The sequence below is a fragment of the Pelodiscus sinensis genome, chromosome 13, assembly GCF_052426305.1.
Source record: "Pelodiscus sinensis isolate ZL-2025 chromosome 13, ASM5242630v1, whole genome shotgun sequence".
Classification (NCBI taxonomy): Eukaryota; Metazoa; Chordata; order Testudines; family Trionychidae; genus Pelodiscus; species Pelodiscus sinensis.
This window is the reverse complement of record NC_143064.1, coordinates 49,434,464-49,455,302: the sequence shown is the minus strand read 5'-3', so window position 1 is coordinate 49,455,302 and position 20,839 is coordinate 49,434,464. Positions and strand designations below refer to the sequence as shown.

The window sequence follows — 20,839 nt, the reverse complement described above, 5'->3', positions numbered from 1 at the left end:
AACAGGGAACTCTAAATAGATACTTAGAATCCTTTTGATCAGCAACTTCATGTGTTGCTACCGAGGCATATCAGGAAGGCCCCAATATCTCTCTTAGCCAAGCTTCCTGGCAACCCTACACAGGTGCACAGACAACACAACAAAGCCTGGGTGCCCCACTGTTTGACAGTTCCACCACCTGAACACTAACAACCCATGGAATTGCAGGAGGCTTCTCCATCCTCTGGGTGGAAGCCCCTGGCTCTGTCCTGGGGATTCAGCACTCTCCTTGGGGGTTAACTCCCTCCCCCCCCATACCACCCTTGCCCCCAGCCCTCATCCAGCTTCCTCCTGCCCCCCATACCAACCCTGCCCCCCCTCGTCCAGCTTCCTCCTACCCCCCCCCATACCACCCCTATCCCCGGCCCTCATCCAGCTTCCTCCTGCCCCCCATACCAACCCTGCCCCCCCTCGTCCAGCTTCCTCCTACCCCCCCCATACCACCCCTATCCCCGGCCCTCATCCAGCTTCCTCCTACCCCCCATACCAACCCTGCCCCCCCTCGTCCAGCTTCCTCCTACCCCCCCATACCACCCCTGCCCCCCCTCGTCCAGCTTCCTCCTAGCCCCCCCATACCACCCCTGCCCCCCCTCATCCAGCTTCCTCCTGCCCCCCATACCACCCCTGCCCCCCCTCGTCCAGCTTCCTCCTAGCCCCCCCATACCAACCCTGCCCCCCCATCCAGCTTCCTCCTACCCCCAGTAACACCCCTGCCCCCGGCCCTCCCAGCTTCCTCCTACCCCCCATACCACCCCTGCCCCCCCTCGTCCAGCTTCCTCCTAGCCCCCCCATACCACCCCTGCCCCCCCTCATCCAGCTTCCTCCTGCCCCCCCATACCACCCCTGCCCCCCCTCGTCCAGCTTCCTCCTAGCCCCCCCATACCAACCCTGCCCCCCCATCCAGCTTCCTCCTACCCCCAGTAACACCCCTGCCCCCGGCCCTCGTCCAGCTTCCTCCTACCCCCCATACCAACCCTGCCCCCCCTCGTCCAGCTTCCTCCTACCCCCCCATACCAACCCTGCCCCCCCTCGTCCAGCTTCCTCCTACCCCCCCATACCAACCCTGCCCCCCCTCGTCCAGCTTCCTCCTACCCCCCCATACCAACCCTGCCCCCCCTCGTCCAGCTTCCTCCTACCCCCCCATACCAACCCTGCCCCCCCTCGTCCAGCTTCCTCCTACCCCCCATACCAACCCTGCCCCCCCTCGTCCAGCTTCCTCCTACCCCCCCATACCAACCCTGCCCCCCCTCGTCCAGCTTCCTCCTACCCCCCCATACCAACCCTGCCCCCCCTCGTCCAGCTTCCTCCTACCCCCCCATACCAACCCTGCCCCCCCTCGTCCAGCTTCCTCCTACCCCCCCATACCAACCCTGCCCCCCCTCGTCCAGCTTCCTCCTACCCCCCCATACCAACCCTGCCCCCCCTCGTCCAGCTTCCTCCTACCCCCCCATACCAACCCTGCCCCCCCTCATCCAGCTTCCTCCTACCCCCCCATACCACCCCTGCCCCCCCTCGTCCAGCTTCCTCCTACCCCCCCATACCAACCCTGCCCCCCTCGTCCAGCTTCCTCCTACCCCCCCATACCAACCCTGCCCCCCCTCGTCCAGCTTCCTCCTACCCCCCCATACCAACCCTGCCCCCCCTCGTCCAGCTTCCTCCTACCCCCCCATACCAACCCTGCCCCCCCTCGTCCAGCTTCCTCCTACCCCCCCATACCAACCCTGCCCCCCCTCGTCCAGCTTCCTCCTGCCCCCCCATACCAACCCTGCCCCCCCTCGTCCAGCTTCCTCCTACCCCCCCATACCAACCCTGCCCCCCCTCGTCCAGCTTCCTCCTACCCCCCCATACCAACCCTGCCCCCCCTCGTCCAGCTTCCTCCTACCCCCCCATACCAACCCTGCCCCCCTCGTCCAGCTTCCTCCTACCCCCCATACCAACCCCGCCCCCCTCGTCCAGCTTCCTCCTACCCCCCCATACCAACCCCGCCCCCCCTCGTCCAGCTTCCTCCTACCCCCCCATACCAACCCCGCCCCCCCTCGTCCAGCTTCCTCCTGCCCCCCCCATACCAACCCCGCCCCCCCTCGTCCAGCTTCCTCCTACCCCCCCATACCAACCCTGCCCCCCCTCGTCCAGCTTCCTCCTAGCCCCCCCATACCAACCCTGCCCCCCTCGTCCAGCTTCCTCCTACCCCCCCATACCAACCCTGCCCCCCCTCATCCAGCTTCCTCCTACCCCCCCATACCAACCCTGCCCCCCCTCGTCCAGCTTCCTCCTACCCCCCCATACCAACCCCGCCCCCCTCGTCCAGCTTCCTCCTACCCCCCCATACCAACCCTGCCCCCCCTCGTCCAGCTTCCTCCTACCCCCCCATACCAACCCCGCCCCCCCTCGTCCAGCTTCCTCCTACCCCCCCATACCAACCCTGCCCCCCCTCGTCCAGCTTCCTCCTACCCCCCATACCAACCCTGCCCCCCCTCGTCCAGCTTCCTCCTACCCCCCCATACCAACCCTGCCCCCCTCGTCCAGCTTCCTCCTACCCCCCCATACCAACCCTGCCCCCCCTCGTCCAGCTTCCTCCTACCCCCCCATACCAACCCTGCCCCCCCTCATCCAGCTTCCTCCTACCCCCCCATACCAACCCTGCCCCACCTCATCCAGCTTCCTCCTACCCCCCCATACCACCCCTGCCCCCCCTCGTCCAGCTTCCTCCTACCCCCCCATACCAACCCTGCCCCCCCTCGTCCAGCTTCCTCCTACCCCCCCATACCAACCCTGCCCCCCCTCGTCCAGCTTCCTCCTACCCCCCCATACCAACCCTGCCCCCCCTCGTCCAGCTTCCTCCTGCCCCCCCATACCAACCCTGCCCCCCCTCGTCCAGCTTCCTCCTACCCCCCCATACCAACCCTGCCCCCCCTCGTCCAGCTTCCTCCTACCCTCCCATACCAACCCTGCCCCCCCTCGTCCAGCTTCCTCCTACCCTCCCATACCAACCCTGCCCCCCCTCGTCCAGCTTCCTCCTACCCCCCCATACCAACCCTGCCCCCCTCGTCCAGCTTCCTCCTACCCCCCATACCAACCCCGCCCCCCCTCGTCCAGCTTCCTCCTACCCCCCCATACCAACCCCGCCCCCCCTCGTCCAGCTTCCTCCTACCCCCCCCATACCAACCCTGCCCCCCCTCGTCCAGCTTCCTCCTACCCCCCCCATACCAACCCCGCCCCCCTCGTCCAGCTTCCTCCTACCCCCCCATACCAACCCCGCCCCCCCTCGTCCAGCTTCCTCCTAGCCCCCCCATACCAACCCCGCCCCACCTCGTCCAGCTTCCTCCTACCCCCCCATACCAACCCCGCCCCCCCTCGTCCAGCTTCCTCCTACCCCCCCATACCAACCCCGCCCCCCCTCATCCAGCTTCCTCCTACCCCCCCATACCAACCCTGCCCCCCCTCGTCCAGCTTCCTCCTACCCCCCCATACCAACCCTGCCCCCCCTCGTCCAGCTTCCTCCTACCCCCCATACCAACCCCGCCCCCCCTCGTCCAGCTTCCTCCTACCCCCCCATACCAACCCCGCCCCCCCTCGTCCAGCTTCCTCCTACCCCCCCATACCAACCCTGCCCCCCCTCGTCCAGCTTCCTCCTACCCCCCCATACCAACCCTGCCCCCCCTCGTCCAGCTTCCTCCTACCCCCCCATACCAACCCTGCCCCCTCATCCAGCTTCCTCCTGCCCCCCATACCAACCCTGCCCCCCCTCGTCCAGCTTCCTCCTACCCCCCATACCAACCCTGCCCCCCCTCATCCAGCTTCCTCCTACCCCCCCCATACCAACCCTGCCCCCCCTCGTCCAGCTTCCTCCTACCCCCCATACCAACCCCGCCTCCCCTCGTCCAGCTTCCTCCTACCCCCCCATACCAACCCTGCCCCCCCTCGTCCAGCTTCCTCCTACCCCCCATACCAACCCTGCCCCCCCTCGTCCAGCTTCCTCCTACCCCCCCATACCAACCCTGCCCCCCCTCATCCAGCTTCCTCCTACCCCCCCCATACCAACCCTGCCCCCCCTCGTCCAGCTTCCTCCTACCCCCCATACCAACCCTGCCCCCCCTCGTCCAGCTTCCTCCTACCCCCCCATACCAACCCTGCCCCCCCTCATCCAGCTTCCTCCTACCCCCCCCCATACCAACCCTGCCCCCCCTCGTCCAGCTTCCTCCTACCCCCCATACCAACCCTGCCCCCCCTCGTCCAGCTTCCTCCTACCCCCCATACCAACCCTGCCCCCCCTCATCCAGCTTCCTCCTACCCCCCCATACCAACCCTGCCCCCCCTCGTCCAGCTTCCTCCTACCCCCCATACCAACCCCGCCTCCCCTCGTCCAGCTTCCTCCTACCCCCCCCATACCAACCCTGCCCCCCCTCGTCCAGCTTCCTCCTACCCCCCATACCAACCCTGCCCCCCCTCGTCCAGCTTCCTCCTACCCCCCCATACCAACCCTGCCCCCCCTCATCCAGCTTCCTCCTACCCCCCCCCATACCAACCCTGCCCCCCCTCGTCCAGCTTCCTCCTACCCCCCATACCAACCCTGCCCCCCCTCGTCCAGCTTCCTCCTGCCCCCCCATACCAACCCTGCCCCCCCTCGTCCAGCTTCCTCCTACCCCCCATACCAACCCTGCCCCCCCTCGTCCAGCTTCCTCCTGCCCCCCCATACCAACCCTGCCCCCCTCGTCCAGCTTCCTCCTGCCCCCCCATACCAACCCTGCCCCCCCTCGTCCAGCTTCCTCCTACCCCCCCATACCAACCCTGCCCCCCCTCGTCCAGCTTCCTCCTGCCCCCCCATACCAACCCTGCCCCCCCTCGTCCAGCTTCCTCCTACCCCCCATACCAACCCTGCCCCCCCTCGTCCAGCTTCCTCCTACCCCCCATACCAACCCTGCCCCCCCTCGTCCAGCTTCCTCCTGCCCCCCCATACCAACCCTGCCCCCCTCGTCCAGCTTCCTCCTGCCCCCCCATACCAACCCTGCCCCCCCTCGTCCAGCTTCCTCCTACCCCCCCATACCAACCCTGCCCCCCCTCGTCCAGCTTCCTCCTGCCCCCCCATACCAACCCTGCCCCCCCTCGTCCAGCTTCCTCCTACCCCCCCATACCAACCCTGCCCCCCCTCGTCCAGCTTCCTCCTGCCCCCCCATACCAACCCTGCCCCCCCTCGTCCAGCTTCCTCCTACCCCCCCATACCAACCCTGCCCCCCCTCGTCCAGCTTCCTCCTACCCCCCCATACCAACCCTGCCCCCGCCCCGCCCCCTCTCACCTGCGCCGCGGCCTCGCTCTCGGGCAGGGGGAGTCTCCAGCCCCGCGCGCTCTTCACCTGCCTCCTCCTATCGCTGGCCCCGGCCTCCGCTCCGCGAGCACGTGCACTTCCGCCGAGGACGCGCCCGTGGCCGCCGAGCCTCACGGGAAATGTAGTCACTTGCGCGGGGCGGGGCCACTTCGCCCGAGCCGCGCTGTACGTTGGGAAGCCCCCCCCCTGCCGCTCTGCATGCTGGGTAGTGTAGTTCTGAGGCGAGCTCGGAGAGCATGGCTGCTCCAGCTGTTGAGCTGTCACGCGCCTTCTGGGGAGACTCACCCGCAGCCGCCAATCGCAGCCAGACTCCAATTCGAAGTCACTGTCCTGTGGCCATAACGCGCCACAGGGCATCCAGACTGAAAGTCCCAGTCACAACTGAGTTCAATGCAGACTGAAAGTCCCAGTCACAACTGAGTTCAATGCAGACTGAAAGTCCCAGTCACAACTGAGTTCAATGCAGACTGAAAGTCCCAGTCACAACTGAGTTCAATCCAGACTGAAAGTCCCAGTCACAACTGAGTTCAATGCAGACTGAAAGTCACAGTCACAACTGAGTTCAATCCAGACTGAAAGTCCCAGTCACAACTGAGTTCAATCCAGACTGAAAGTCCCAGTCACAACTGAGTTCAATCCAGACTGAAAGTCACAGTCACAACTGAGTTCAATGCAGACTGAAAGTCCCAGTCACAACTGAGTTCAATCCAGACTGAAAGTCCCAGTCACAACTGAGTTCAATCCAGACTGAAAGTCCCAGTCACAACTGAGTTCAATGCAGACTGAAAGTCACAGTCACAACTGAGTTCAATGCAGACTGAAAGTCACAGTCACAACTGAGTTCAATCCAGACTGAAAGTCACAGTCACAACTGAGTTCAATGCAGACTCCCATCACTTCCAGCTCCCTGCGCTGCACTGGCCGGCAAGCAGCAGCATGTTCCCCAAATGTCTGTCAGACCTTCTGCTCTACCTCGCCCCTGAGAACAGGCCTGCACAGTGTGATGGAGATTCACAGCCTCTTGTTTTGAGGTGGGCAGCCCTGGTACTGTAGCATCTCACACAATGCTGTCTGCCAGAGGTGTAGTAGGACACTGTTCGCCTCTTCTGAATCTGCCCCATATTTCAGCACCAGTCATGCTCAGCTCATCTTTTTCTCTGACTAGCCCTCTGTGCAAGGATGATGTCTGCCTGCAGCATTCCCTGGTATAACCTTGGAGAAGTGACAGGTGTAACTGTGGAGAAGACACAGCTGTTGGCTGCGCTGTCATGGCCTTTCTTTCTTCCTTTGTCACTTTTCTCTCAAGAGTACATCTGTTCTTCCCAAAGCAAGCTTTGGCTTGGTGCATGGTGTTCTGTGTTTCACACCGAGTCATTTCAATTTGTTGGGTTAATGCATCCCTTTTTAACATGTACTTTCAATATATCTTTGAAATGCTTCTGCTTCCCTCTATAAGCCCTTCTTCCTCAATTTAATTGAGAGAAGGATACTTGTTTCAGGAGCAAAAGACAGGACTAGGCAGCACTTTAAAGACTAACAAGATGGTTTATTAGGAGATGAGCTTTCGTGGGCCCACAAAAGCTCATCACCTAATAAACCATTCTGTTAGTCTTTCAAGTGCTGCATAGTCCTGTCTTTTGTTTCAGCAAGACCAGACTAATACGGCTACATCTCTATTACTATGGTTTGAGGAGGTGAGTGATAGGCGTATTCAGAGTGGCCAGTATATCATGACCCGTGTTTCTATGCTGCTGATGTTGGCTAGAGAACACTGACATTAGTGCATTTGGCTTCTCAGCAGAATCTGAGAATGTTCCTGAGGCAGCACTGCTGGAACCATTCCAGTCATGTGGGATGTTTGTAGAATACAAAGGTTTCCTACAAACTGCTTTGTAAACCAAGATCTTACCTGTTTGTAGATAACCAACCCCTACCCATATTTAATTTAAATTTGCGTAGTCTTCCAAAAGATGTGCTGACACAGCAGAACCTGTATTCAATTTCTGTGTCAGTACCAGCTGTTTGGAAGAGGTGGCTGCCAAGGTACAGAAAACGATCCACATTTTCCAGAGGTTCTCCGCTGACGGTGATTTGTGGAGTATGAAGAGTAGTTTGTGCAGGGGAGGGCTGATTGGATACCTTTGTTTTCCCAATGTAGAGAGACAGACCCAGGGTGTGATAGATAACTGCAAAAAGATGTAGAGTGCTTTGCAGATTGGCTTCTGCGTGTGCAAGAATGACAGTCATCTGCATACTGATTAGTGATGCCATTTCTTTTAATCTTAGATTGTGTTTGGAGATATTGGAGATTGAGGAGTTGACCATCCATATGATACTCAATCCTGGTGCCATCAGGAAGGTAGTCATGGATGAGAATCAGGATCATGACAAGGTACATGGAGAACTGTGTTGGACCAATGACACCAACTACCGGGCATTTAAAAATGGTGGCGCCCGGGAACATGCAGATGAAAGCTGGGATATTTAAATCCCGGGCTTCATTTGCAAGTACAAATGACTACATTAGCCACCCTAGTTTGAACTAGGGTGGCTGGTGTAGACATACCCTAGTGATGAAAATGCATAGTTAGGTGCCAAGAACATAGCTTGGTGAGGTACTGTCCTTTAAACGTAAATTACTCTGTAATTTTTACATCTCTTCATTTCCTAATCCTGCTCTCACTGCACCTCTCACCAGTAGCCAGTGTCATACTAAACCTTGGCTAGCTCCTATGAATGCCTCTGAGTGGAATTAACATGGGACAGCAGCAGTGTCACCAACCCCAAGAGTTCAAACTTGAGCCAGGCCCCTCCAAATTATGAGACTGATTTAAAAAACTCAATTCACAAAATCACTTTTTTTGGTTTGGTTTGAAGATTTATAATAGCACATTTGGAGCTCTTTTTTTCTGGTTTTCAATATCACCACTCCTTGCAATTTTCCTGTGAGTGGCACAATATTTGGTGGCTATGTTAGCACCTCAGGTTATGGAATCAGATTCTTTCCTGAACATTTCAGCTTTCATTTGTTAAAAAAAGGTAAATTTTTGGCTCTTTTGGGTGCAGAGAAGAGCTCTAAATTGTGACCCATACACGTACCAGCCCCAGAAAGCAAACAAAAAGAAATCCAACTTTATTATTTTGAAATTTCATGATTTTTCAGCCAATCTCAAGATTTTAGGGGGAGGGGTCTTGATTCATTACTTTTAACACATTTTGAACCTTTTGGCTGCACTCAGGTCATATTTGCAAGCGTCTCTTCAAGAGAGGGCGAGGCACTGGAAGCTGACATTGGCGGGCAATTACACACCCCTTGGCGCTGGGGCATGACGAACTAGAACAAACGGAGACCGCAAGGAGCAGCCCTGCGCTGCCGTAGAGACCCGCGTGTTTATCGGGGCACGAGCTGTCCCGCGGGAAACCCGCCCCACGAGATGCCCAGGAGCGGAGATTCCCAGCGGGCAGCGCGGGGATGCCCGAAGCCCGCCGGCCGGGCTAGGACTACCCGTCCCAGAATCCCCAGCAGAGCCCGGCCCCCGCCAGGCAGCCATGGCCGAGGAGGCGCAGGGGAAGCCGGCGCTGGAGCTGGTGAGTCGCGGCCGGGCCGGGCTGCCCGGCTGGATGCGGGACGCGCCGGGGGGTTCAGGCTGGTGGCCACGTGGTGACCCGCAGCCCGGGTCCAGCCCGCAGGGAAGGCGCGTGGCCTGTGCCCTGCGGATGGGGCGGGTCAGGCTCTGGGCTGGGGGCTGCCCCTGAGCAGAACGGCCCAGACCTGTGCAAAGCTGGTGCCTGGCGTGTGCCCCCCCCAGGGCACGTGGGTTCTTTTTATTTGCTTTCTGGGCTTTGAGCCTTTGGGGCTTATGCTCTCAAACGTCTCCCACTGCCTCTAGCGCTAGAGACATTACTCCTCACTTTAAAATGGAAACAGGTTCTCGCATGAATCTAGACATTGGGTTTTAAGAAAAACACTTGTGATTTTAGGCTACAGTTGGAAATCCTGCCTCCCCCTTCATCTCCTGCACAGTTGTCTCATTACTCGCCTTTTCTTCCAGTCTGTAAATTCAGATCCTCCAGATTATGTAGGCATAAAGTTACACAGTTTATTGCTGTGACTGTATGCTTGTAATTGTAGACTTGGCCTGACTACTTACAACAAACTTTCTCCGTTAGGAAGCTTTTCCTGTTATCTCACCTCATTGTTTGCATCCCTATGACTCCTCCAGCAGCAATAGGGCTTCTCTTGAGTGAAAAATGCACAGCCTAGGTACCAATCTCCACAGGCTGGCAGTTATTGCTGGATCTGGAATGTGACTCCCAGTGAATGAGATCCAATAACCCCTTGGTATTCAAGGTCGTTGAGTATGGGCTTTTGTACTCTTCCTTGCAAAATTCCCTTTGAAGGCTGGGACCTTTGGGTGTGCAAGAAATGGAAGCAGCAGAACCTACCTAGGTTAAAACTAGCCCTTTGACCTTGCATATAATTAATTCCTAGCTTTTCCTTAGTGCAGTATATCTAGCCTTCACCTCGCTGGCAGTCTAGAAATCAGTGGGTCTAAGAAGAAAACTCTGGCTTTATCATTTTTTTTTCCTCTGGGTTTTTGTGGTAGACCATATCCCAGTTCCTCCAAAAACAAGCACATGGTCACTTTGAACCACTGTTTTCTAACACCATGATGAACAAAACTGAACAGCGAGTAACCTAGTTGTCCATGTGTATGCTTACAGCCATACCATGGGTAGGTGACCATGGTGCTGATGCCCAGTCATCAAAAGTGAGTCATTTTTCTAGTGCAGGCCTGGCCTTAGTTACTTTCAGAAGGGGTTTAAATCCTCTGGATACATAACCTTATTCTTGTGCTCTTGCCTTTCTGTCTCTGGCAGGTCCAAGCAGATGGGGCAGATGGAAGCTGTGTGACATTTGTGTTACATAATGAGGACCACACACTTGGCAACTCCCTCCGTTACATGATCATGAAGAAGTAAGTGGAGTGCCTGTGATTACTGGTACCACCTGAGGACCATGTTCCCTGTCTCTTGACATCTGATCCAGTACCTCTGGCACTGCGGAAGCTGGGTGAATATTGTAAATCTCCATACTGAAGCTTTTTAAACGAATGCACTGTGACTGTATCTCTGCGCCTCTGGGAACACATTTACTGGCAGACCTGGGAGTGCAGACAGCCAGTGTTCAAGTGAGTGTTAGAGAAGCTCATTTTGAATGTGTAAACACAGAGGCTGCGTCTAGATTGGCATGATTTTCCAGAAATGCTTTTAACGGAAAAGTTTTCCGTTAAAAGCATTTTCGGAACAGAGCGTCTAGATTGGCCCGGACGCTTTTCTGCCAAAGCACTTTTTGCGGAAAAGTGTCCGTGCCAATCTAGATGCACTTTTCTGCAAAAAAGCCCAGATCGCCATTTTCACGATTGGGGCTTTTTTGCGGAAAACAAATCTGAGCTGTCTACACTGGCTCTTTTGCACAAAAGCTTTGCGCAAAAGGGACTTTCGCCTGAACGGGAGCAGCATAGTATTTCCACAAGAAGCACTGATTTCTTACTGTAGGAAGTCAGTGCTTTTGTGGAAATTCAAGTGGACAGTGTAGACAGCTGGCAAGTTTTTCTGGAAAAGCGGCTGATTTTTCCAGAAAAACTGGCCAGTCTAGACGCAGCCAGATATTTATATCTGGAGCCTGATTCATATGCTCATCTAGTCAAAAGAATAATATTTCATGACCTACATGCCACTATCGAAACTGCACAGTAGTGAGTATTTATGAGGAACTTCTTGTCATGAATTCAAGCCCAAGAAGCATTCAGGGAGTAGTTCTTAATTTGATAATTTTAAAGGACAAATTGTGAGAGTCTTGTGAGCTGCTCATGATAAATCACCATCAGCAAACTAGTTGCTTGCTAGAAACTGTGTGCTTGGTACAGTGACCTTTAGCGTAGGGGGCCAGCAACAAAATGTGGGGAGGAGGACTATTGGCCATGGACCCAGGCCTTCCCCATCTATTGAACATCAGGAGCACAGCAGCAAAGGAACTGCCTGTGCTTAGCTTTCCTCATCCCCACTTCACTGCCCTGCTCCCTGGGCAGCCACAAAATCCCTCCACAACATAACAACAGCCATACTGGGTCCAACCAAAGGTCTATCTAGCCCAGTATCCTTTCTGCCAACAGTGGCCAATGCCAGATGCTCCAGAGGGAGGGATCACAACAGGTAATCCTCACATGATGCCTCCTCTCTCACTCATCTCCAGAGAAACAGAGGCTATGGACACCATTCCTACCCATCCTGGCTAATAGTCATTGATGGACCTTACCCCCATGGCTCCTATCTAGCTCTTTTTTGAGCCCTGTTAAAGTTCTAGCCTTCACCGCATCCTCTGGCAAGGAGTTCCACAGGTTGACAGTGCGCTGAGTGAAGAAAAACTTCCTTTTGTTTGTTTTAAACCTGCTGCCTATTAATTTCATTTGGTGACCCCTAGTTCTTATACTGTGGGAATAAGTAAATAACTTTTCCTTATTCACTTTTTCCACACCACTCATGATTTTATAGACCTCTATCATATCCCCCCTTAGTCTCCTCTTTTCTAAGATGAAAAGTCCAAGTCTTTTTAATCTCTCTTCATATGGGACCCGTTCCAAACCCGTAATCATTTTTGTTGCCCTTTTCTGAACCTTTTCCAATGCCAATATATATATTTTTGAGATGAGGTGACCACAACTGTACGCAGTGTTCAAGATGTGGGTGTACCATGATTTTATATAGAGGCAATAAGATATTTTCTGTCTTATTCTCTATCCCTTTTTTAATGACTCCTAATATTCTATTTGCTTTTTTGACTGCCCCTGTTCACTGAGTGGATGTTTTCAGAGAACTATCCACAGTGACTCAAAAGATCTCTCTCTTGAGTAGCTGTAGCCAAATTTGTCCCCATCATATTGTATATATATATAATTGAGATTATTTTTTCAACATACATTACTTTAGAATTATCAACATTAAATTTCATTTGCCATTGTGTTGTCCCATCACTTAGTTTGGTGAGATATTATTGAAACTCTTCACAGTCTGCTTTGCTCTTAACTATCTTGAGCAGTTTGGGATCATCTGCCAATTTTGCGACTTCATTGTTTACCCCTTTCTCTTGATCATTTTATAAATAAGTTGAATTGGATGGGTCCCAGGAAAGACCCTTGGGGGACTCCACTAGTTACCTCTCTCCACTTGGAAAACTGACCATTTATTCCTACCCTTTGTTTCCGGTCTATTAACCAGTTCTCAATCCATGAAAGGACCTTCCCTCTTATCCCATGATAACTTACTTTACTTAAAAACCTTTGGTGAGGCACCTTATCAAAGGCTTTCTGGAAATCTAGGTATACTGTATCCACTGGATCCCCCTTGTTCACATTCTTGTTGACCCCCTCAAAGAACAGTAGCAGATTAGTAATGCATGATTTCCCTTTACAGAAACTATGTTGATTTTCCCCAACAAATTGTATTCATTCATGTGTCTGACCATTTTATTCTTTACTATAGTTTAAACTAATTTGCTCGGTACTGATGTTAGACTTACTGGTCTGTAATTGCCAGGGTCACCTCTAAAGCCTTTTTTAAACATTGGCGTCATGTTAGCTATCTTCCAATCATTAGGTACGGAAGCTGATTTAAAGGATCGGTTACAAACCACAGTTAATAGTTCCGCAATTTCCCATGTGAATTCTTTCAGAACTCTTGGGTGAATGCCATCTGGTTCCGGTGACTTGTTACTGTTAGGTTTATCAATTTGTTCCAAAATCTTCGCTCCAGACAGGCAAGTCAACATACGGTTCTCTGGTCATCACAAACCCAGCTGTCTAGGTTTCTAATGATCAAATCCCCCACTACTAACACCTGTCTTTTCCTAATGATTGTAGTACTCTCCCCTTCCCCGGAGATGTATTCTCAGTGCAAGAAGATACCATAACATCCTCTGGAAGGAGGGTCCCCACTATGTGATCATTTCCCTCTGCTCCAGTTGAATGTTCGCCTTCCCTGAGCCTTTCATCCTCCTTAACAGCACAGGGGCTGTCTGACCGGAGGTGGGACAATTCTCTAGTGTTTCAGAAAGCCTCACCTATGTACTTCTCGGCCTCCCTTGGCTCCTCCAATTCAGCCACCCTGGACTCCAAAGCCCGTACGCAGTCTCTGAGGGCCAGGAGCTCCTTGCACCGAATGCACACACATGCCACCCCCCGCCCATAGGGCAGATAATCATTCATGCTACATTGAGTGCAATAAACAGGATAGCCCCCACTCTGCTGCTGGGTTTCTGCCTGCATTCTCTCCTACAGCTACTTAGGTTATTGAGAGGGTTTTTATTTAAATCAGGAAGCTTTGTTTTTAGTTTAGTTTAAAAGAATGGCCAGTGTACTCACCCTCTTCCAACTCCCCCACAAAATTCCCTGTTGGCTGCCCCTGGTCGCTTACACACAGGCTTATAAAGCCCTGGCCTTTCTGATAGCCCCGCCCGCTGTCTAAGGCTCAGCCAATGAACAGAGGGTTCTAGATTTCAAATCCTTGTTAAGAAGCTCACAGGTTCCAGCTGCTGGCCACAGTCCTTCAAACAAACAGCTCAGCACTCGAATCGCCAAACAAACAGACAAACACAAGTTCAGCACACAGTTTCTTTCAGGCAACTAGCAAGTAACCCCCAAACAAACACACACGACAGCCAGCCACTTACCTCAAACGTCCCGTACTCGCTCCTCCTTCACCTGGAGAACTCATATGTTCTTATGACACAGCACAGGTCTGCTTGTTTCAGAGGCTTCCTAAACAGGTCTCTGCATTTGGTTTGCTGCTGATACTGAGAGCCCACTCGTGCTTCCTGTTTCTGTCTCTCCTGTAGTTCTGAAGTGGAGTTTTGTGGTTACAGCATCACCCACCCATCTGAAAGCAAAATCAACTTCCGAATCCAGACCAGAGGTAGGAATGCAGCTGGGCTTCCCTGGGTCCCTTGCTATGTTAGGCCCTGAAATCATGACCCTTCCAGACTCCCTCTGCGTGTCCTTGGTCCCACCATTTTACTGAGTAGCTGCAAGCACTATCCAGGATCAGTGTAGCTAGAGTAACAAGGAGAGAGCTGCTCACCATCATCCCAACCCAGTTGTGGCCTGTGTAGTAATCACAGAATCCTACAACTGGAAGGGACCTCGAGGGGTCAAGTCCAAGTACTGCTTGGCAGTACCAAGCACCATTTAGACCTGTGATGTCCAACCAGTTCTGGACCAGTAGTCACTGTAGTTGCTACTGCTATAGCGAACTAGCCACACTCAACCGGCCAAATAGCCACATTGTTCAAGCCAACTCACCACACCCTATCTGCCAAATAGCCACATGAGCAGGGTTCGACAATTAGGACAATCTATTCGCCTGTGGTGAGTAGATTTTAGCCCGGCATGACACCTCAGCACGATCAGCGCATGCGCAGCACGCCAAACCGCACGGCTGGCGAGTGGGGCTCGCCGCAGCTTGTCAAGCCCTACACATGAGGCTAGTATGTTGGACACAAGGGATCTATACCATGCATGAAAAATGTCTGTCTAACCTGCTCTTAACAATTTCCAGTGATGGAGATTCCACAGCCTCTCCAGGCAATTTATTCCAGTGCTTAATCACCCTGGGTCTGTCTACACTACCCCGCTAGTTGGAACTAGGAGGGTAATGTATGCATACCGCACGTGCAAATGAAGCCCAGGATTTGAATTTCCCGGGCTTCATTTGCATAAGCGGGGAGCCGCCATTTTTAAAACCCCGCTGGTTTGAACCCCGTGCAGCGCGGCTACACGGGGCTCGAACTAGGTAGTTCGGACTAGGGTGCCTATTCCGAACTACCGGTACTCCTTGTGACATGACACACGAAGGTGCAAATCCACTCTGTTCCACAATGGGCAAGTTGGCTCATTCCTGAGGTAAATAGCACCTCAAGTGGTGCACGCAGCAAGGTGCCCTCTGGTTGCTGTTCTTGTGCCCCCTCATCCTAGCTCAATGTCCACACCAATGGGCAACCTACAGGACTCTCCTGGGTCTGCGTCCGCCATTGCGAAAGGAAGGCTGAGGAGCTGCTCCGTTTCCGTGCCTACCTCACAGTGTTGTCTCAGCTTCTCATGCTTGGAATAGTTTGGAAAGCTCAGCCAGAGCCTCTGACTTGGTTCCCAGCTCAAAGTCCCTGGAGAGTCTGTTGAGAAGAGCAGAGCCACTGGATTTGGCCAAGTTGTGCTATGGCCTTTGGGGGGAATTTAGCAGTGCTGCAAAGTGCTGCATTGCTGGCCCCAGAATGCAGAGCCCTCTGTCTGTCCACAATATAAACAGCAGGGCAAATTTCGCCTATGCTGTCCCCTGCCAAAGGGCTTCAGCCTGGACATGGGTCTTGGGACACCAGTTCCAGCCTCCACGATCCATTCAGTCCATGGATTCTTTTCTCAGGCTGATGTGGATGCTGGGCTGAGATCTGCCAAAGAGGGGTTGCCAAAGGGTTGTGTGATGGCTGGTGGCTACTGAGCTGGTTAGGGGTGGCAGGGCCTTTTGTCCCACCTTGGAGCCAGCCACACTTTCTGTGAATGCTTCTCTTTTTCTGAAGGGGGGCTCCCAGCCGTTGAGCCATTCCGGAAAGGACTGACTGAGCTGGTGGACGTCTGCCAGCACGTGCTCAGCAAATTTGAGGTGAGGTCACTGCCACCCTTCCCAATCCCCTTGCTCCCTGCCCCCCAGGACTGCCCCATTCCTTGCCCCCTTACTGCACCAAGCACAGGGGCTGTTGGCCTGGCAAGTGTGCTGCCAGGCATTGGGGGGAACAGAGGTTGCTAGGGTGGAGGGATGGAAGGGGAGGTGCTGGGTGCTAGCCTGGGCAGTCACTTGGAGACCAGACAGAAGGGGTTGCAGGGTTGGATCTGGTCCATGGGCTGCAGTTTGTTTCCCTTTGACCTAAACCCTCCAGCCTTTTCAAGCAGGAGCTCTCATCACATGAAAAGGACAATGTCTTATTGCCTTGCTGTGCCTTGGGACAGTATGTTCAGAAGCAGAGAGCCTCTCAGAGCTCCTCAGGCAGGGGTGTGGGTGTGTTTTTAATTCAGCAGACATTCAGCATTGACATTGACCATTTGATCTCGTTTGCAGGCGGGCATAAAGGAATATAAGGCCCAAAAAGAGGCAGAAATGGAGTAGCCCCTGCAGATGTCAGAGAACAGGATGGACATGTATATAGTTTTGGATTATGTTTAATTCCTTTGTGAAAGAGGTTTTATTTTTTAATGGGAATCCCAGAGCAAAGCATGTAATTTCTCTAATAAACACTGTAAGGTTCAGTCCAGCTTGTGTTTTAGTCCATTCAGACCTACCAATGATCCAGAAAAAGAAAGGGGTTTCCTGAAATGTTGTCAGGTAGGCAGCTCCCACAACACTTTCATTCTCACCCTTAGAAATCTCTGCAGCAGATGTGAATCTACACAAATCCTCCACATCAAAGCATCTCCAGCTCTCTGCAGTGTTTACAGTCTGATGCTAATTTTTCAGCTTTCACCCTTTTGCTCTAAACTTATTACATGCCTACACTTCTTTCACTTCTGGGCTGTGCCTAGACTGGCAAGTTTTTCCGCAAAATCATCTGCTTTTGCGGAAAAACTTGCCAGCTGTCTACACTGGCTGCTTGAATTTCTGGAAAAGCACTGATGATCTCATGTAAGATTGTCAGTGCTTTTCCGGAAATACTATGCTGCTCCCGTTCGGGGAAAAGTCTTTTTCAGAAAGACTTTTGTGCAAAAGGGCCAGTGTAGACAGCACAGTACTGTTTTCTGCAAAACAGCCCCAATCACGAAAATGGCGATCGGGGCTTTTTTGCGGAAAACCTCATCTAGATTGGCCATGGACGCTTTTCCGCAAAAAGTACTTTTGTGGAAAAGCATCCTGCCAATCTAGACGTGCTTTTCCGAAAATGCTTTTAACGGAGAAGTTTTCCGTTAAAAGCATTTTCGGAAAATCATGCCAGTGTAGACGTAGCCCTGGAGTGCAGGGAGGACTTTCAGCTAACCCCTGACCCATGCCATGGGAGAGACTGACTATGGTTTGGTGGTGTTGGAAGATTGGCTGCAAAGTAATAAGAGAATTAAGATTTTATTTGTCCAATGAATGTACATCACACCATCCTTCTGTATGGGGAGTGACAGAAATAGGTCATGACCAGGTGGGGCTCAGAGCACACGTCCTTCTTTTCTGGCATTTAACTCTCAATTGTCAGTTTGGATACACAACTTGATGCAGTGGAGGGGTCGGCCTAGGCCAATGCCTCTTTAAGCTCATCCGTCGAGTCTAGCCAGAAATGCTAAAGCTGCAGTGCTTCGTTCCAGGCTGTGAGTGCCCTGGGGATGGAAATGGGCAGTGTAGGCTGCGACGGGACCTTGTCTCGGTAACTGCAGGGCATCTCCAATGGCACGGGCACAGTTTGGGCCATCAAACAGGATAAATGAATTCATCAAAGTCATGGAGAATTGAATCCTCACCATGAGTGGCAGTGCCCAGTCCAGTGCTTCGCCTCTCTGCAAGCTGACGACAACTACCCTGGTTCGGTTCTTAGGATACGTAGCCCAAAACAATAGGTGACTTTGTTTGAGAGAACCTGAAACTTCCAGTGGTTCCCAGCAGTTCTTCTGGTAGTGGGGGCTTTGGGTCTGGACCTTGGGCTGTTGTGGCTGATGGGACCTGTGAGACTAGGAAGTTGTTTTTCCATTGCAGCTTGGCACTCTGGCTCTGGAGACATTGCACACAACCCCCTCTAGATGCCCCCTGGGCTGGTGCCTGGGCAAATGTCAGCCATCTAACAGGTTAAGAATGGTTTCATTTATGACAAAATAAAGCCTAAGGGTCCAGCCCCAATGCTGGAAGGCAGCAGGTAAACTTTAGGCAGCATTAGGCCAGACTGCATTCAATACTTACAGGAGAATGAGCTTGCAGGCTCAGGGTGCAGGGCCCAAAATAGCTGTGTGGACATGCTCAGTTGGGCTGAGGTCCAGACTCAGAGAACACTCCTCCATTCCCCGCCAAGTCTCACCCCAGAAAAATCCGGAAAATCGTCCTGCCAATCTAGACACGCTTTTCCAGAAATACTTTTAACGGAAAATCTTTTCCGTTAAAAGCATTTCCGGAAAATCATGCCAGTGTAGACGTAGCCCTCGAGTTTTCTCAGCAAAAAATATGCTAGTGAGGGAGTCATTTGCATGAGTCAATCTCATTTGCATATTGTCTGCCAATCTGTTTTGCGCTAGGGTTTTTGCACAAAAACAAGCAGGGTGGACATTTTCTTTTTGCACAAAAACCCCGTTTTTCCTGAAGATCGGTGAACCTCCTTTTTTGGGGCATAAGGATCTTTAGGGAAAAGGGGTTTTTGCACAAAAAGAAAATGTCCATACTGCTTGGCTACGTCTAGACTGGCATGATTTTCCGCAAACGCTTTTAACGGAAAAGTTTTCTGTTAAAAGCATTTTCAGAACAGAGCGTCTAGATTGGCACGGACGCTTTTTTTGCGGAAAAGCGTCTGTGCCAATCTAGATGAGGTTTTCCGCAAAAAAACCCCGATCGCCATTTTCACGATCGGGGCTTTTTTGCGGAAAACAAATCTGAGCTGTCTACACTGGCCCTTTTGCGCAAAAGCTTTGCGCAAAAGGGACTTTTGCCCAAACGGGAGCAGCATAGTATTTCCGCAAGAACACTGACAATCTTACATGAGATCGTCAGTGCTTTTGCGGAAATTCAAGCGGCGAGTATAGACAGCTGGCAAGCTTTTCCAGAAAAGCAGCTGATTTTCCAGAAAAACTGGCCAGTCTAGACACAGCCCTTGTTTTTGCGCAAAACCCCCTGTGCAAAAAACAGATCAGCAGAAAATATGCAAATGAGATTGCAACTCATGCAAATGAATCCTTCATTAGCATATATTGTGGAGAAAGCTCGTAGGGTGCGTCTAGACTGGCAAGATTTTGCGCAAAAGCAGCAAAAACATGCCAGCTGTCTACACTGGCTGCTTGAATTTGCGCAAGAGCACTGACTTTGTAATGTACAAAATCAGTGCTTCTTGCACAAATACTTTCATGCTCCTGCTCACTTGCACAAGAGGGCCAGTGTAGACAGGGAAGAATTGTTTTGCACAAAAAAGCCCCGATGGCTAAAATGGCGATTGGGGCTTTCTTGCACAAAATCGCATCTAGACTGGCCATGGATGCTTTTGCGCAAAAGCACTTTTTACGCAAAAGCACCCTTGCCAATCTAGACGCTCTTTTGTGGAAATACTTTTAACGGAAAAACTTTTCCGTTAAAAGTATTTCCTCAAAATCGTGCCAGTCTAGACGTAGCCGTAGTGTAGATGTAGCCTCAGTGTGGTACAAGGAACTGTCAAGTATTTGGCTTGGGAAGGTGCAAAGGCTGCTCCTGATAGTTTGCTTTTCTACATTACACACAAAATGCAATCTCTATAACAGAGGCCTGATTTCAAAGGGGTTTGAGTCGCAGTTGGACTGAGTTGGTGGGGCTCAGCCTGGTGAGTCTTTGACAGAGTTGAGTGCAGAAGGGGTGTTCGACAGGGCCAGCCTGACTGAGACAGTGCCATCCGTTACAGTGCACTCGTGATCATTAGATTTACTGAATGCAATGAAAGGGGATTGTTAAAAATAAGTATCCTAGTGAGCAGGAAGGCAGTAGCCCGAGGTGGGAGGGGGAAGTCATAAATAGGGGCTGACACACACACAAACGTTCATCCCATGATTACTCAGCTGAGGACAACAGACACAGAATAAACCGCCTTGTAGTTTATGTAATCTGAAACCTAGCTGGCTTCTGGCATCTGAGGGTTGATTTTCTCCAGTATCTCAGGTTGTGGTATAACAGCTGCTGCATGAGCCCTGCGTTTGCCACTGAAGCCCTCCTTGTTCTCTCTTTCTGCCCACATGGGAAGAGAGGAATGGTTACTACATACAGGTTTAATTATACTTGCCGCCTCGCACAGTTGGATGAATCAATGTAGATATATTTTGCTCCATGGAAGGTTGTCATTGCGTTATCATTCTTGCTGGTAGTGAAAATCAAACTTAAGGTTGCAGAATAGCTTCCATTGTAACTCTGTTTTTCAAGTGCCCATAACTTTGAGGATTTTCTTTTCCTTTCAGGGCAAAACTTTCTGGGGTTGGGCTCAGTCCAAAGGTGATATATTAAGCCTGGGGAAATTACATTCAGATGCATCGATCATGCAAAAGGGTTAAAAAATGCCCATAAGGATTCCTGTTTGGACAAAAAAAAAAAAACTTTCAGCCTCTAGGAGCTGAACTTTGACAAGTGCATTACCGAGGGTGCTTCTGTGAGCTACAAGGGACCAACTGTGCTGCAGGGTACCATGGCCAGGTCTCACTGAACAAAAATGCAGCAGGTGCCACCACACTCCAAAGCTAGACTAA

The 20,839-nt window shown here is 52.4% G+C and overlaps 2 protein-coding genes across 2 annotated transcripts in view; one reads left to right on the top strand and one right to left on the bottom strand.

The window, feature by feature from the left end:
• VAMP7 (vesicle associated membrane protein 7) overlaps positions 1-5,492 on the bottom strand; it is a 60,369-nt gene extending 54,877 nt beyond the window's left edge. The window contains exon 1 of the mRNA XM_075941228.2: positions 5,334-5,492. The gene's annotated coding sequence lies outside the window, so the exon portion shown is untranslated. The remainder of the gene's footprint in view (positions 1-5,333) is intronic.
• Positions 5,493-8,803: 3,311 nt separating this feature from the next.
• On the top strand, positions 8,804-16,711 carry LOC102449323 (DNA-directed RNA polymerases I and III subunit RPAC2-like). Its single transcript, XM_014573306.4, has 5 exons — positions 8,804-8,951; positions 10,245-10,342; positions 14,257-14,333; positions 15,988-16,070; positions 16,524-16,711. Exons 1-5 carry the CDS (start codon positions 8,913-8,915, stop codon positions 16,569-16,571), a joined length of 345 nt encoding a protein of 114 aa, XP_014428792.1. The 5' UTR covers positions 8,804-8,912; the 3' UTR covers positions 16,572-16,711.
• The last annotated feature ends 4,128 nt before the right edge of the window (positions 16,712-20,839 follow it).

Excerpts from the sequence above, each read along its gene's own strand:
- LOC102449323 (XM_014573306.4), top strand. The coding sequence starts at position 8,913 with ATGGCCGAGGAGGCGCAGGGGAAGCCGGCGCTGGAGCTG. Across the intron at positions 14,334-15,987 it reads CTTCCGAATCCAGACCAGAG|GGGGGCTCCCAGCCGTTGAG; the intron begins GTAGGAATGCAG and ends CTTTTTCTGAAG. Across the intron at positions 16,071-16,523 it reads ACGTGCTCAGCAAATTTGAG|GCGGGCATAAAGGAATATAA; the intron begins GTGAGGTCACTG and ends TCTCGTTTGCAG.